Source organism: Solenopsis invicta, chromosome 2 (genome assembly GCF_016802725.1).
Source record: "Solenopsis invicta isolate M01_SB chromosome 2, UNIL_Sinv_3.0, whole genome shotgun sequence".
In the NCBI taxonomy this organism is placed as follows: Eukaryota; Metazoa; Arthropoda; class Insecta; order Hymenoptera; family Formicidae; genus Solenopsis; species Solenopsis invicta.
The window spans coordinates 5610497-5628189 of record NC_052665.1 but is presented as its reverse complement, the minus strand read 5'-3'; the positions used below and the strand labels follow the sequence as shown (position 1 = coordinate 5628189).

At 34.4% G+C, this 17693-nt stretch overlaps 2 protein-coding genes across 2 annotated transcripts; one reads left to right on the top strand and one right to left on the bottom strand.

Moving 5' to 3' along the window:
* Positions 1–148: 148 nt before the first annotated feature.
* LOC105199108 (synembryn) lies at positions 149–3539 on the top strand. Its single transcript, XM_011166066.3, has 10 exons — positions 149–459; positions 779–918; positions 1187–1299; positions 1496–1794; positions 1880–2046; positions 2114–2363; positions 2515–2659; positions 2743–2893; positions 2979–3098; positions 3319–3539. Exons 1-10 carry the CDS (start codon positions 367–369, stop codon positions 3443–3445), a joined length of 1605 nt encoding a protein of 534 aa, XP_011164368.1. The 5' UTR covers positions 149–366; the 3' UTR covers positions 3446–3539.
* Positions 3540–3749: 210 nt separating this feature from the next.
* Positions 3750–16741, bottom strand: LOC105199107 (B-box type zinc finger protein ncl-1). Its single transcript, XM_039446207.1, has 9 exons — positions 14743–16741; positions 13877–14208; positions 13515–13719; positions 12929–13436; positions 12056–12226; positions 11614–11870; positions 11156–11513; positions 10779–11011; positions 3750–10354 (listed from the first exon to the last, which is right to left on the bottom strand). The coding sequence occupies exons 1-9, from the start codon at positions 15577–15579 to the stop codon at positions 10250–10252; spliced, it is 3006 nt and encodes a 1001-aa protein (XP_039302141.1). The 5' UTR covers positions 15580–16741; the 3' UTR covers positions 3750–10249.
* Positions 16742–17693: the final 952 nt, after the last annotated feature.

Genomic DNA, 17693 nt, shown 5'->3' with positions numbered 1-17693 from the left:
GGGTGTCGGTAAAGCGGAAATTTTTTTTTCAATGAGTTTCGGAACGTAAACGGAGGATCGAAAAGGGGGCGTTCGAGATTCTCTCTCAAGAGCGTTTCCTTCGCAACTGCGCTCCGAAACTCGTCAAAGAAGCGGTTAGGTCAACGGCGCGATAAACACAAATACGGAGCAAATGGCGAGCACCTCTTGCTAATGGAGATTCCTCGCTCGAATGAGAGTTAAAAAAATATGAGTAGGATCAGCTGTCAAGCTTTGCAGAAATTTCGAAGCAATTCGAGGGTGAATTTGTTGTCACGTCTTTCTAGTATTATGAAATAAAATATGTAATGCCATTCGAGAGGTGCTCGTTATTAATCTGAAGCTGACATGGAGAAGACTAGCATGGACGAGTTGATCTCAATATTAATCTCCGGCACACACGAGGAGTTTTGTAAAAATATTGTTGTATTTCTAGAGATTGTAAGTATACATTTCGAGATTACTCGTCTCATTACTTGTAAAAAAGAAAATGTAAAATTTGCTTCTCTTGTCAAGATAAATTTGTATTAATTAATCTTATAATTTTGAGACGGAATTTTACGTCGCATTAATTTATTTAATTTTACAATTCTGTATGTTAAATTATTTTGTAGTGTTATAAAATAATTACTGCAACGGATAATATATCAATTTTTTAAAGTCTAATTACTGTTTATATATCTGGAGAATATTCTTCTTCTGTTTACATTTCTAGAAATTGTTTAAAATATATAATAATATTGTGCAACAAATGTTTCAGTACGATAAAAAGACAAAGTTTGACGAGCTGGATAGTACCTGTTCACGAGAGAAGCTATGGAAGAGATTATTTTATTACTTAACAGATTACGTTCATACAGATCAACATCATCATTGTTTAGCTGCTTTGAGAATACTCAGGTAATTTAATTATGTTGTATGTATCTCATGAAATAACTGTAAAAGATTACAATATTTCTGAATAATAAAAGATGATAAAACTTGAAAATAGTAAGATTTGATTACAAAATTGTTAAAAAATAATTACTATTTTGATATTGAAAAGTATATATTTAAATTTAAACGTTACATTTTATACTGGAATTACCTGGAATGATTTAAAAGAAACATTATATATTAAATATGTATTTTAGAATGTATTTGTAGATGCTACATTTATATGTTTTAGCCGTGACAAAACCAACTTAAATGACCTGATCACTGACGATGAAATAAAAATTATATTACAAAACGCAGGCTTAACAAAAATATGCGAAGGAGAACAAATCTCACATACAATCGGTAAGAATGATTGAAGAATAACTTTTTTAACATAAATTTATATAAATATAAATCTCAGATAGAAGAGATACACATATTTATTTAATGTAAAAAATTTAGTATAAAATCCATAGAAGAATCTACGTTTTTACATCTTTCATGCTGTACATTAAATAGTATATATATATTTAACTAATATGAATGCTTTTGATTGCAGTTACAATAGAATCACTGAAATTACTGTGCAATTTATTGTATAATAGCGTAAAAGTGCAACGTTCGAAAGTATTGATATCCTCTTTGTCTTATCTCATTGACCGGATAGAAAATTATACGACTGACGTTCCTCATGATGTGAAATTATTTGATTTAAGAATATTATTTTTACTCACTGCACTAAATACATCTACAAGAGATGTAGTCAAATCTGAATTATGTGGTGATGCATATCTTATTGAAATATTAAAGAAATTTGTAACGCAAAATCAAAATAACAAGATAACTACTGATATTAAGGTAAAAAGATTCATATCATTTATTTTACTCATACATTTTGTATCTATCTTAAATCTAATAGTTCAAATTTTCTAATTACTTTTAGGCTGAGGAATTAACGATAGTTTGCGAAGTTTTAAAAGTTCTATTTAATTTGTATATACATTCGGATGATACTGGGACCGAGGACCAAGAGAAATATAAGAACTTGGTGTTAATTTTGTATAAATTGTTAACTCTTACATACTCAGTGCAGCAAGATGAACTTGAAAGGTGGTATCTTAATGTAACTTTAACATTAGAAGAAACAAAGAAAATTACGTTTGTTATCTTATTTCAGTCATGTCGTCAATTTGTTGACCGTGATACCGTATAGTTGTTACACACCAATTGTACAAGCTGTTGAAGGCAACAATTGTAAAGATATATATCAAAACATGGATATGAGCGCTATAAGTGTATTACTCAGATTTTTAGATAAAAAATTAGAATGTAAAACGCATTTATTAGAAAATTTTTCTCCAATAGTTACTGCACTGGTTAGGCTCGTTAAATCAGAGAGGATTATTCGCAAATACGTAAGACTGCAGGTAAAAATCATATAATACTTACTTTGAAACAGTAATCATTTTTATAGTATTTACATTTTTTTAAATGAAAAACTTATTCTAATTTGATAAAGAAAAAAATTTGATTAATTGTAATTTTTTTCTTAAAAAAAATTGTCAAAAAAATTTTTAGATTCTGCCTCCATTAAAGGATGTTATGAATCGTCCTGAAGAAGGAACGACATTAAGAGCTAAATTATGCAAATTATTAACATCGCCTATCACAGAATTGCGTGATCTAGTTGCAGAACTTTTGTTTGTCCTTTGTAAAGAAAATGGTACCATGTTAAAACACATATCAAATAGTATGATTTTATGTAGAACCAACAGAGTGTTATAACATTGGTAATATTACTTACAGTTAACCGCATGGTGAAATATACAGGATACGGAAATGCGGCGGGAATGTTTGCCACTAAAGGATTATTAGGGCGTAGCCACCAAGCGGAAACGCTTTATTCCTCTGACTCGGAAAATAGCGAAACGGAAGAATATCAGAAGTATAAAGAGCAGTGAGTATCGACGAGAAATAATCATATGTATTAAGGATGGAATAAAAGATCTTATAAATATAAACGGAAATTTTTAATTTTTAAGGATAAACCCAGTAACCGGATGTTTTGAGCAGCCCAAGCCAAATCCGTTTGAAGGCATGACTGAGGAGCAAAAGGAATATGAAGCTTTAAAACTAGTAAATCTTGTTGATAAATTAACGAGGTGAGTAGTGTATATATTGAGATTTTATTTATTCGTCACAGATCAAAGATATGCGTAAATATACACAATCATATCGAGATCTAATGCTAAATAAAAGCTGTCGTCTTCATATATTTATAACATCATTATGTAAACCAGCAATATATTATCAGCTGCAAACGCCATAATGATATTTTCCTATGTATAAAAAAATATATATCGAGATAACATCGTTGCTTAGGGAAGGAGTCGTGCGTCCCTGCCGCATTGGTGACGATGGAAAGCCAGAACCGATAGAACACGTTCTCGAATTGCAGAACGAGTTACCGAAACAGCAGTACGGCAAAAAGGACTCAGACTCCGAATAAATATATGTTATATATCTCCAAAATACAGGACGATCTGTATAGATATATGTATAGATGTATTCTTCCGAATAAAGATATTTAAGTCGAAAATTTACCTCTGTCGTTAGACCCGCGTCAAATTGTCGCTTTCATTAACTTTAATTATCGCTTATTTTTTTTAATATCAATAACAATAAAATTTTATGTTAAATTATGTAAAAATCATATATCAATATAAATATAAACATCGTATAAAAATTCAGATCGTTTCGCATAAATGAACTCGCGTCCGAGGTGATTACAACGAATTAAAAAGAATTTGATATTTAGTTGATTACTTTATTGAAAAAGAACAAAGAACAACATTACAAATTAAACAATTGGCAGGAAATAAAAAATATATAACAGTTTCCAAAATCACATGAAATATTTAAACATTACAATTTTGGTAAAATGTGTTATGTGCTTTGTGAGCATCACAATATATTATTATTGCATTGCAGCCTATGCGCAGACAAGAATGTATACTTCTACACGTTTCAAATAACTGCATATAGTGATATCATTTGAGAATATCTTAGTATAGGACAGTACATATGAATTGACAGGTAATGGCAAATTGAGTTGATATGATGAAGCAATGTACGATCAACAGAGAACATTTATTTTCCTTTTTTTTTTAAGGCTAAATTGTCCATCCTATAATAAAATATTTTCAATATAATACATTTGACAAATATATAAGTAGCAAATGTTCCGTATCTTTAATTATGTAATACAGTATGTAGATTAAAATATTTTTTTTTCTTTTTTGTAAAAGTGTATATAGATGTGTATACGTATAATACCATAAATTTGAATATTTTATATAAAAATGGAACTAAAATTTGGTACAAGATAGAAAAAAAAGCTGATTTGCGGTAAATAAAAAGACAAAAAAAAAATTAATAGAAGAGAGTTTAGATCTGCGTTACAGATATTTCGGGGACTAGTCTTGACGAACTTTGGAAGATTAAAAATCGTAAAACTCATAACTAAAAGAGATATATAGATACATATTTGAAATACTTCGAAATTCAAATAGTCCGACGATGAAGGGAGAGGGGGAGGGAAAGGGAGGGTGTTTAATACAAAGGCTGAGTTGTCTCAAAGGGAACTGATTTGTGTGTACACAGTCGAGAACTCTGGACGTGTATAACTCTAAATAATACGTTACATTACAAGATGACCATGCTCCTTGGCATCCCATTAGCATATAAAAAATATATTGGTATACACGCTTTCCGTATTGCATTACAATTTACCTTTTTTTTCGTCAGTTGTACTATTCTTATACAGTTTACATTTTGAAGTGTACAAGTGATGTCGGAACATTCAAGATTTTATTTTCTTTCCCCAGAAATAGCTCGTTCTATGCAAAATACCAATGGAGGTCTCAGGAAAACATGGTTTACACACAGTAATCCGCATTACAATATTTTGTATGTGTACAACATAGGTTGAAATCGTTAGAAAGTTCGTTTCAGATATTACATAGTATATGTTATTTAGTGTTAGATATAGATTTGAGAGAAACGACACTAGAACTAATTTTGCGTAGAGAAACGTGACGGAGTCAACGGCTTGACTTTCGGTAAAGCACAACCGCTCGATGTAGACGTTAGACGCGCTTTTTTTCGAATACGTGACAAGCTGCAAATGAGCAGTAATAAGCTTTACGGATTAAATGTCGCTTTACCGTAAAAAAGTTTCAGTCAGCCGCGCAGTCACTACTTAAAAGTAAGTGGAAACACGAAGAGATCACCGAACGGATATATTCGAGGGTATGCTACTCGACAAGTTAACGCTCTTCAGCATACCGGGTTGGAATGCAACTGTATGTAACATGGTTTTCAGTGGTCAATTTGATATGTAAACAAAGTACCTCCAAAAAGGAACGTGTGATAATATCCAAAAAAAAAAAAAAAAAAATTAAATAAATATTACACGTGTATAGGGCGATGGCGAAAAAGCGTTTTCTTTACCCTTTCTCTCAGCCTGTTAAGTATTACATCGAATAAACTAATGCAAAATAAATAAAGCTAGTGCTTGTTGAGGAATGAAACCAAGTAACAGTATATACGCCATTAACATGCCTTTCGCGTTACTTATTCTCTAAAGATAGAATATATATAATATATATATTAAATATTTGTACTTTAACTGACTAAGCAAGGATTTAATCGTAATTTTTTTGTCTTCTTACGCTAAAAACTTCGACACTCGAACGCGCGCGACGCGAACTTAAAAAGACGAATAAAATAAACTTATAAGGAATAAAACAAATCGTAAGCAATAATATACATGTTATATAAATACTCTGATTAGTCTGTTTTGGCACTAAAGAATTTAATTTTTCCTATCTCGTAAGAGGTGATAAAATGATCGATTTGGAATGCAGTTATATCGTTAAAGTAAAATCAACATGAATACTCGTTACAAACTAATCGCTTTTTTTTCTGCCTTTTCCCCACGAGGTAGGATGACAAGCTGTATATAGAAATCCTTGTCATTCCACCTCAGTTTGAGTATTTGAAACAAAGAAAAAAAAATATATATATTGGCAACAAAAACGTATAAATTAAAGCAATGACGATAAACGGACGTGTACGTGTATGCGTATATCTGAAAAGAACACAATTAAAATGAAATGAATTGTATAATAGAAACCGATCGACAACGTTTTCTTATCTTTTCGAATAAGATACAACTGTGGTGAGAAATTTATAAAACCAGTTAAACAAAACAACATATAAATAATATAAATACACGTTTGAGAGCAATTCCGTTTTCCTCGAATTGCCTCGAATAAAAAACGTAATAGATCAAAATATGTATAGCAAGCTCGTACCACGTATTCTCCGGCAATAAATGCCGTGGGAAAAATGATCTAATATATCCAAATAAGTACGCTATAATAGCGTCGGAAACAGCCAATCGAACACATAATGCTTGCATAAAGGTAAAAAATCAATTATATATATATAAGACGATGTATACGAGCGCGAGTAAGGAATAAAAATATTGTTACAAAAATAACGCGGAACGCTTATACATAATGAGCTACGGCTTTTTCCTTCCCCTTTCCTTTTTGATCATAGATTGTTACGCTCTCTTTTCCTCTCTTTTGTATAAAAACAACTTAAGTTATGCTGAAGGCATAAAAAAGTAAAAATTATAATCACGGACGTTTAGTGTATAAGCCATGTCCAGTAAAATGATGTGGAGCTGTTAATTCAAAGCGCAATTCACAAGATAATTCTTTTTCATTACGCTTCTCTTCATTTATAACCAGCTATATAGTGTTAATTGGCCATGCCCTAATCAATATAGCAAAGTCATACTCATTTTTTTTTTTTAGGATTCTAGGAAGACTATGATTAACCGTAGGCTAGAATTCAGTTAATGTCGTGTCATGTTAGTCCTATTATTTATATAATTGTAGCTGTCTCGTTAATGCTTGTGAACATCGCAGTAATCCTTATTGTATAATATATGCGACTTTTTTTCATTTCTTTTTTCTGCTTCCTCTTTTGAAAATCAGGAACATATTCGTGTGATATATAGCAATGATTTCTCATCGGGTACACGACATATTTTACGATTGACAAGTGTTACAATTCACGTAAATCGTACGCGAAATTAGAAACAGAGCGGGGTGCTCGCAATTGTCTTCCTCAATCTTACTAAGCACATCGTAAAAAAAACATAGCTTGCAAAATTATGGTTTCGTAAGCAATTTTGCATCGGAAAAAAAAACGTATAATCGCGCATTAATCTCCGATTTACAAATAAAATAGGTGGCAACTCTACAACAGAAGGGAACGAAAATCGTAATTTAAATTCCGCGGCAAACGTAAAGTCGAAAATTCGGCCGTAATAATATGTAAATTAAAATAATATTCTGTTTGAAATTATGTCGGAGAACCTGTGGCACCTAAAAGGCCTTGGAAGTTGTATAGCAATAAAAATAGTACTGCTAAAAGTAATACACACAGAAACCTATCCCATGTTCGAAATACGATCTTCGATTACACTGCCAGTTGTAAAACTGTTTAGTGTGGATAGTTATGAGAGCTTTTAATATTAGTTTAACAATGTAAGCAAAGTTTATCTATTACGTACAGAGTGACTATATAATTCTATACATATTAGGATAATAAGACTTTTGAGATTGTAAAAATCATCAAAAAATCTATCACAATTACCATTTACGTAACAAGTAATTCTCGTTCCTTTTTTTTATATATTATTGTTGTAATTTAAACATCAAGGCAAATAAGGGGTGAATTTCAACAGTGGCCTAAATTAGCCAAGTAGTCTTCCACAGAGATAAAAATATGTAAAGAGTAAATCTATACTAAAATATTCAAGTATATATAAGGTGAGCGTAATATAATTTTGTGAGGTAAAAGACCCTCTCGTTAATGGTCATCCATTCGTTACACTATGAGTTTTTTTTTATTTAATATGACTGGCAAAAATTTTGCAACATGTGTTCTCTCTTTATTTTGAATATCTTTTTTTTTTTAATATTTAACGCGTATCATTAGAGACGATTGATGGTTCGCTTTGCGTCAGGCGTTATTGTGCTTGTAAAAACACCTCGCAGGCGGGACCACGGTATATCTCACATTGATACACTTCTAATCAATATTTACCTAGCAACAACATCAGAGACTCTTTAAGGACACAACTTATCCTGACGATACTATTATCACAGGCATTATTTATATAACTCTGCTAACCATGACTATTAAATATTTCAGAATTAGTTTTTCTTTTCTTTTTTTTCTTTTTATATATAAAATTAAAACTTCTAACGTTATACGAGAGATGAGTACGACTGATTAGCTTAGGTGTATGTTATGTAGGCTTCGTGCAATTTTACTACAAATGCCGATGTTACGCGCAAACTTTAAAATAGCCTCCTAGTACTGCCCCTTTTTGTGTTTGTCATTAGACTAAATTTTTTTCACTTGCTTCACACGAGTAATGAAACCAGACATTTTCGATATAATTTCCTGTATGCAAACGAATTTGATAAAGCTAGTCAAGTATAAATATATATATATGTATGTATATATATATTATATGTATATATGGATGTGCTACCTAGCATTTGGTATGGCAAGATAGTATTTGTAATTAAACGTTATTGTAGATAATGTAAGGTAACACAGTGTAGCAATCTGCCAAATATCCGATGTATATGTTGTATACACATTGCATTTTAGTCCAATCAAATCTTAAGGCTGATCATGTAAACAACCCTAAAAAATATGTGTATTTCTATATATGTATGTGTCTTATGTGGTTTTTTTTCATGTATCATGTTAATATATACATAAATAGAGGTTGTTTAGCAAACTGTACGTTATCTCCTTTTTTTTTTACATAGATAAAGTATCGTCCCTATATGATATACCGGTGGTATATATTATGTACTTACGAATCTTATATAATATATTACGCGAAATCGCTCCCCTACATTGTAAAAAATGCGCGGGAACGATTTCCGTAATTTTATAACAAATACATTTACATGGTATGGATACATTATTCACTAGCACCACGAACCAATAATTCACACACGCATATATGTCATATTCATATGGTGGACCATAATGAAGCATCCTGAGTAAATATTGTAACCATTATGTGTCTCGTCTAATTTTAACAATGCACAAATGGGATCTACTCGTTTGTCTCGTAAATGTAAATAATTATTTCACCTTTTTTTTTATGCTCAAAGTATCTTCTCTGTACGACACTTTTTATATAAGATATTAAATGTTTGATTTTCAACATACCATAATCTATTCCTTGCACATTAACGTTGTTTTTATATTATGTTCTCAACTATCATTTTTCAAACGCGCAGAAAGAAATCAGGAACATAGCTCTTGTTAAGCTTCGTGCCTGCTGCAATGAGGAGTATTTGTTTCTCTTCTTTAGAAATACGATATGATAAGAGCAGGAAGTACTACCAACTACCTCGCAGCATGCAACGTTCTTTTTTTTTCTTTTTTTCTATTAAGCAAAAAATTTTGATCCTCTCATCGTGAAATTTATCCTGCTGAGTTTATTAGTTACTTAGAAGCTCTTAAAGGAAAACCTTTTAAAAGTAATCTGTGCACTTATATGCATCTTGAAGCATCAGTTAGGACTAAGAAGACAAACATCCTTGATTAATAAAAAATCAGGACGAGAACGTCTTGTTCCGAGCACGAATCGAAACCAGCGTATAGAAAAGTGCTCGTCGGAGAGACTAGAATAATTTGATTTATAAACATACTTAAAATACTGACATGTCAAAAATGATGTACAACAACCAATTTTGACGGAAGGCCATTATAAATTGCTTTCTCTACTACAAGCGATCCAACTGGCTGGTTGGTTGCTTACTGGTTGATATAGCTTACTGCTTCTCTCTCTCTCTCTCTCTCTTTATAACTGGTTCCACTTAATTAATTTAATTTACTTTGGCAGTTTACCAAAATGCAAATTGCTAAGTTACTATTATACTGTTTGGTCGGAGACGTACATTATCTTTCTGCTTTTTCTTTTTGTTTTCAACATTGTTACTTTCATAAAACGGGGACGCATTATATTTATACAACTATTAAAGCTGCATGCTGCACATGTTTCTATTGCTTCAATAGGCCCAATATTCGAACGTAATGCCTTGGGCATGCCTTTCCCACCTTTCGTTGAGAGCAGTTTCCAAAGAAGTTTCCACTTGCAGGAGGAAGTTTATAACATACTTACTCGTCTGATGCCACTTCACAATATATAAAGAGTGTTTAATACAAGGACATGATGGTTGTTTTTGGCCAGTGTTACAATATATCCTTCCGAAGTTATTTTTAAACCACAACATCGAGATACCTATAACATGTAACATTGCAATTTAATAATTACATTATATTTATAAATATTTCAGAAAAATTAATTAGTGAAATAAAGTATGTATAAAATAGAATATAAAATATTAATATTAAATTATTTTATTTCAGTATAACCAGTACAATAATTAATTACTACTGGTAGATTTAAAAAAAATATATATATATTAACTTTAGGAGAACTTTAGAATAACGGGTAGTTTCATGCAAGAGCAGTCGATTTATAATCGACGGCTCCTATATTCAATCCCAGTTCTTGTCCCATGTATGTTTTAGTTTTATCATTTTATAATTAAAAAGTGATAATTCAAAAATATTTCGAGTCATATTCCGGGAATTCATTTGCATTATATATATATAAGAGTGTAAATTTATGTAAAATTAATATATAAAAAATAATATTTTACCTTTACATATGGACATTCGAATTCTGATATTAAAGAGCCAGCTCTGGAGAAGACAGCTACATGGAATCGATTACCATGTGAATCTCCAATTAATACATCTCCTGCGTCGCTAATATCAATCCCGTTCGGGAAGTTTGTTACATTCTCACAGCCAATACGACGCAGGAATTTACCCTCTTCGTTGAACACCACAACACAATGTCCTTTGAAGTCACAAACAAAATATTCTTTGCCTAAAAATTCATGTATAAATTTATGTACAATTCAATTATTATTACAAATTATATTTGTCTAAGCGCTATTGACAAGTACAATTAAATTAATTATAAATTTCATTGCTATAGGTATTACTATTAAGAAAAAACAAGTATGCTTACCACTGATAGCAATATCACTTGGTTCTCTCATGTAGTCACTACAATCAAACCATCTCAAGAGGTCTCCTGTATCACTGATTACGAACACAGTTGGCGACACACTGTCAACAGCCACAATATGACCTTGGCTGGTAACAGCTAGGCCAGCTACGATATCGATGTAACGAATAGCGATCTTCTTTATAAAGTGGCCATTCTTCGTAAATATCTGCATTCGAGATCGTTCATTTCCACGATCGCACACAACAAATTTGCCATTATTTCTCATAACGGCTACTTTCCTGGGATACCATAATTGTCCCTCTTCTTTACCAGGAACACCAAATTGAAATTTGAAGGTACCAGTCTTATCAAAAATCTAGAATCAACATACACAAGATTTATAAAAAGTTACTGTGCACTTTAAATACATTCTTTTTCTATAGTAAAATGATTATTGCTATCCCATAAGGATATACCTGGATTCTATGATTATTTGTGTCTGCGACGATAATATCCTCATCAGTCCCCAGACAAAATCCATGAGGCGAATTAAATTGCCCTTTACTGGGTCCTAATTGTCCAAACTTGCTTCGGATATGCATAGGCGTTAATTTTGTATTTTGAGTTCTTGGATGAGCAGGATAATTCCCTGTTCCTGATCCGGTTACATGATTTGCAACAGTATTTCCTACTACTACAGGCATATTATGCATAGAATCACCTATTAAGTCATCTAAAAATAAAATATCAATATTGTTATAAGCGTATACAGTAACCGCATATCTAACATTAAGAACTATTTTTTCTTAAATCTTTTAAGATATAATAATAATATAAAATATATTGGGTTATATAGAAATAAGTAAAATTTTCTTTTTTTTTATTATAATTATATAGAAAAATATCGAATTGTCTTACCAGCACCCTGTGAAAGTATTGGCGAAGTGGAAGAGGACAATGATTGAAATCCTCCATTTAATAGACTATTGGCAGCCAAAGAACCCAAATTTGGGTTATCTACAATGGCTGGTGAAGGTCCACGTCCCAATACTAGTCCACCACCACCATTAATAGTGGTACTTCCAAGATCTGTATCAAAATAGAGACAGTAATAATACATAATAAAAAAAATAATACAGTTTCAAAAATCTTTTGTATATATTAATAATTTTTTAACTGCATATTGACACTTCAGGGGATAAATAATACATGTATTTGTAATGCAAATAGATTTTTTAAATTGCATTTTAAAATAGAGATAACGTGCTAAATTCAAATCTAATTTTGCGACCAAGTTGTTTTGTATCTTATAAATCTAATATCAAGAATGCTTGAAAATTAAATTTACACCTTAATTCACTTTAACTTATCTCTGTCAAATTATAAATTTTCTACAGGGCACGATATTTGAATCCAAGTTAGTTAACACATTACCTCTTCAAAATTTATTTTAAAACAAATTTTGAAGTGTTATTTAAAATGAAATTATTTAATGTATGACGCAAAATAAAAATTTCTAATTTTAATAAAAGCAATTGCAATATATATAAAAGTAATGGTACAAAAAACAAAAAAAAAAAATATATATATATATAACCTAAATGGTGCAATAAATTGTACATAAAGTATCTAAAAAAATTTTTTTTTAACATAAATCAATAGTTCTTAAGATACCTGTGAATCTGTGGGAAAATCTGGAAATGTATGGGATTATGTCTGGAAGAAATAAAAGGGGGAGGACATTGGTATTACTAGAGCAAATTCATGTATCTTTAATGTTGTACTTCTTACCTTGATTACCAAGAGTATTTCCTAATTTTGCAAGAGCTTGTAAATTATTAATGGCGTGGCTCGTAGAACTTAGGTCTCCAGCAAATAAATCTGCCAAAGTAAAGGACGGAGTTGGACTAGGATTCGAGCTAGGTCCAACTACACCAGTGTCGCCCACCATGTCCACCTTCTCTGCTAAACTGGCTAGCTGTTGTAGATTGTACTCTTGAATGCTAGTCAAACCGTGGATAGGAACTGTACCTGGTGGAAGAGGTACAGGTGGTGGAGGAGGTGGGATATTTTGTGGACTCGAGGTTGGTGGAATAATGAATGAAGGTTCACCTTCAAAGGAGGATTGCATAGACGTAGGAAGTGAAATGGGAGAACTTGTGCTGATGGAACTTGGACAACCCATCGAGGTGGTATGAACTATTTGCTGATTTGTAGAGACACCTGATACCGTTGAAATTGGTTCAGGATGAGTTTTCACTTCTAACGTACTTTCAGTGTGAAATTTTCCAAATACTTCCTGTAATTTTTTTACATAACAAACGTTATAAGGATACATATAATTGGATAAACTATATTATTGATTATGCATATTTACCTTTACAGTTTTCTCGAATTGATTATAGTCGGTTTGAAATTCAATAGAGAACGTTACATTATGTTTTAGTGTATTTTTTATTAAATTCATCAATTGCGCTCCTACAATACGTCGAAGCGCTAAGATTTCCACTGCATCGCCGTGTTCCAGCAGTCTCGAAGTGAAACGACAAGCATCTTCTATTTTTTCTGCAGTCTTTTCAACGCTGCAACAAAATTTCAAACATAACAGAATATGTTTGTTTTCATAAAATTATGTTTGACTTATGTTCTTTCTAATACAAAGTATCCTCTTTCTTTTAAATTATTTCAATTTTTAAACGTATATAAGTAACGATTAAATGGATAATTAAATATGCATACCTATGAAAAGCATCCATGATTTCAAGTTCTCTGTTTGAATGCAATTTCTCGAGTTCGATTAGCGCATTGTCTTTACATTTCTCTAGTATGGCCTTGTAACTTTGAAAAGTCTCTGTAATTAAATCTTTTGCTTGATCATGTTGTACTTGCAGTTCGCTAAGTGCATTTTCCAGTTGTACCGTAACCTGATCACATTCAGTAATTTTTGCTTTACTTTCAGTCATCAGGTTAATTATTTCCTCCTTTTGTCGTGGTTCTGCATCGGTCAGTCGTTCATATTGATGCTCTGGTGCTTTGTGTTCCACAAGTAAACATTCATTGCAAATAGGTTCCTATACACACATAATTTGACAATTTAAAACAAAATTTATTAATAATAATAAAACTAACATGATTATTCCAAACATACAAAAATAAATAAAAGTATTCTTTTATAGAAAATATATTAATCATTCTTTTAACAATATAAATCATTTTTTCTTTTTATAAAAGTATTATTCTTTTCCAACACATAATTATGTAAAAAATTAATTGAAAATAAAGATAACATAAAATTTTTTTTGTATGTACAAAACAAAATATATTCTTTAAGCTATATAAAACTTGATACATCATTTATAATTTTTAGATTTTGAAATTGTTTTGAAAAATTTATTCATACAAAGAATTACTTGAAAAGAAACCAACATAGCTATATTTAAATCATTTAAACTACAATGCATTAATGGTATGATTAAGCTATCATACCATTAATGGTATATTGAGCACTAATAAAGGTATCAGTCTTTCTTAGAATTTCATTAAGAAACATCAAGCAACAATTATGATACACACGTAGAAAATTATTAGAAAATTGTTTCCCTTACCTGACACGTATGACAGTAGAACTTCATGTTCTCAGCAGGATGATTCTCACAAAATATCGGTTTGTGTATCGGGATAGCTTCGTTGGATTGCTTCAAATCTTCAAAGGCAATTACTTTGTGATGCTCAAAGCAGCGCATAAATTGATGCGCCGTGTTGCAATTTGGGCACAGGAAATTGGCGCAATCCGAGCAACGCGCCACAGCGCTCTCTTTGGCCTTGCAGGAGGTACATAGTACTGCCATGTTCTCGATAGCGGACATATCCAATATATTGGTGAGAACATAGTCGCACGTAAGCGACGCGGCGCCCTTAGAACTAACGGAAGTCTCTTGATGGCATATGGGGCAGCTTATGACCGAGCTCACCTTGGAGTCTCCAGCCTCGTCCATGAGCAACTTATCCAGGCAGGCCTCGCAGAACACGTGCAGGCAGGAGAGTACCCTGGGCGAGCACAGCTTGCTCATGCAGAGGGCACAGCCCTGATTGCTGGCTTCTCCGTTGCCGCATGCGATCTCCTCCAGGGCATCGCCAGGATTGCCGCTGTTGTTGTAGCCGCCGACGGAGTTGACGTTGCTACGCTCGCCGAATATATCGCCGCCGTCAATCTCCTCGGTGCCAACCGCGACGACGATGCCACAGTTGCTGCTGCTGCTGCTGCTGTTGCTACCGCTGCTACCGCGATCGCCACCACCGCCACCGCCACCGCCAACGACGACGCCGCCGCCGCCGCCGCCACTACCACCACCACCACCACCACCACCGCCGCTGTTGCTGCCGTTTGTCATCGTCGGCACCGAGGTGGCTCCAGACGGAACGGCCACCGTGGACGATGCCATCCTGCAATGTCGTCCGCGCGCAATTCACAAGGTGGAAGGGAGGAGGAGGAGGAGGAGGAAGAGGTGGAGGTTGGAGGAGGGGGAGGAAGATGTCCTCGACGTCCTCCGACCGTGCTTCTTCTTCTTCGTCTATCTCTCACGCCTGCGAGCCCGTCGGATCGTCGCAGGAGGGATGGCGGGGGGGGGAAGAATGTCTCGCTTCCTCGATCACCCTGCTTCTGTCGCTTCTCGTTTTTCCTCTTCTCACCTCCGCGTCCAGTCCAAGAGAACGGACGAGAGGGAGGCCACGAAGATTTTTCAGATTTTCTCACGAGGCGCGCGACGCTCGAAACATCGTACTGTCGACACGCTCGCACGCTCGTATGTATATAATATACGCACGAGAAACAAAACACAAGACCGAGATCGCCCCCGAGCTGGCTGGGTTCAATCCTCGCGGACGACTGGGTGATCACCGCGCACCAGGAAACGCACGCGGGAACGCGTATGTGAACACGCGCGCGCACTCACGTTGGAGAGAGAGAGAAAAAGGAAATCCCTCGCTCTCGCTCCTTTACGCCTCTCGGGAGCCTCGATCCGTCGTCCGTACGAGCGCTCGCGCGCTTGCGTGCACGGCTTGCCCTTTCGTATGTATGTGTATGCGCGCGCGCGACTAACGGTTGGCGCGTCGATATATATGCCTGTGTGTGTGCGTGTGAGTGTGTATAGATATATATATATATATATCGCGCAATTCCCTTATCTCTGGATAGCGCGCTTCGGGCCACGGGAATATACCGCGAGGTCGTACAGATGTCGGCTTACCGAATCGCGCGTTTATTTACATCACGTCACTGGGCCCACGCACAGCGCCGTCGTCCTCGTCCTCTCGTGTCGCGAAGCACTGAAACTTCTTTCCCCCCGACTCGTCGGCGCTCGACGCTGCAGCTCGCGTATCTCGGGAGAACGCTCGTGGACATCTACGTCAGGGACGTTCCGTGGTGCGTGCGTGCTTTCGCGTGGGGTCTCCCCTTCACGTTCGGCGACGACGGCTGTAGCTCGGTCCCGTTATCGACGCCTCGGCCGCCGAGTATCTCGCACTTCTTCATACGTGGAACAAACGAATAAATCATTCGAACCGAGAAGAGCTCATCCCCTCGATGCGGGAGCCGTCGAGAGTTCAGCCGCGAGATGGGAAACTCGCGCACGGACGTCGCGCGATTCGCGGTGCGGAAGCGCGATCAGCGCGATGCCGATTGGTCCTCGCCAGTTGGACGCGTTCGTCGCGCGCAAGCAAGAACGTATCCGCGATTCACAGGTGTCGCCACGAATTAAAATCGACCCGTATCGTTGCGGCTCGAGGCGCCATATTTAAATGTAAAGCAAAAGCTAACTCAGCGGGATGCTTATTTTGCAATTGTTGAACTTCTTCCTCGCTGTGCAGGATTGTCCCTTTAAATCCGAAATGTGCAATCCAATTTTGGCGTGAACAAAAACACTTGTAGCAGTTGCAAAATACGCATTCTGCTGAACAGCTGATGCTTTAAAATATCTTTCTCTTTCTCTCTGCCTCTATCTTGTCTCTTTCTTCGTTTTTCTCGTCTTTCTCCTTCGATTAAATCCTCCACGCGAGCAGATTGATACCGAAATAGATTTTATCCAGAGCTGGACATATTTGAAATATAATTTGTATTTTGTAATTCAAATAAACAATTAAAAAAAATTAAAACAAATTAGGTAATTTGCTTTGTTTTTATTTACACTTATCAGTAATTTCACCTTTGCTCGAGGTAAAAATCTTGATTGAATTCCGTTCTTTTTCCTATGAAGTTCAATCACAATAAGTGCATTTAAAATTTCTTCTACTCATCCGGTTAAAAGCCAGCTCAAAATTTTCGTGCAATGTTGTAGCGCTTAGCTTCGTTGGAAAAGTTTAACATTGTATAATTTATATATTATCGTAATTATGAGATCGAATTAAAAAGTATTTTATATATTTCAAAGAAGCATTTTGTATTTCAAATACTTTTTAATGATGCATTTTAATTGCCCAGTCCTGATTTTATCTTTAGCGAGAAAAATCATTTTCTCATCATACGTATATAAAATATATACACGCTATCAGAAATATCGTG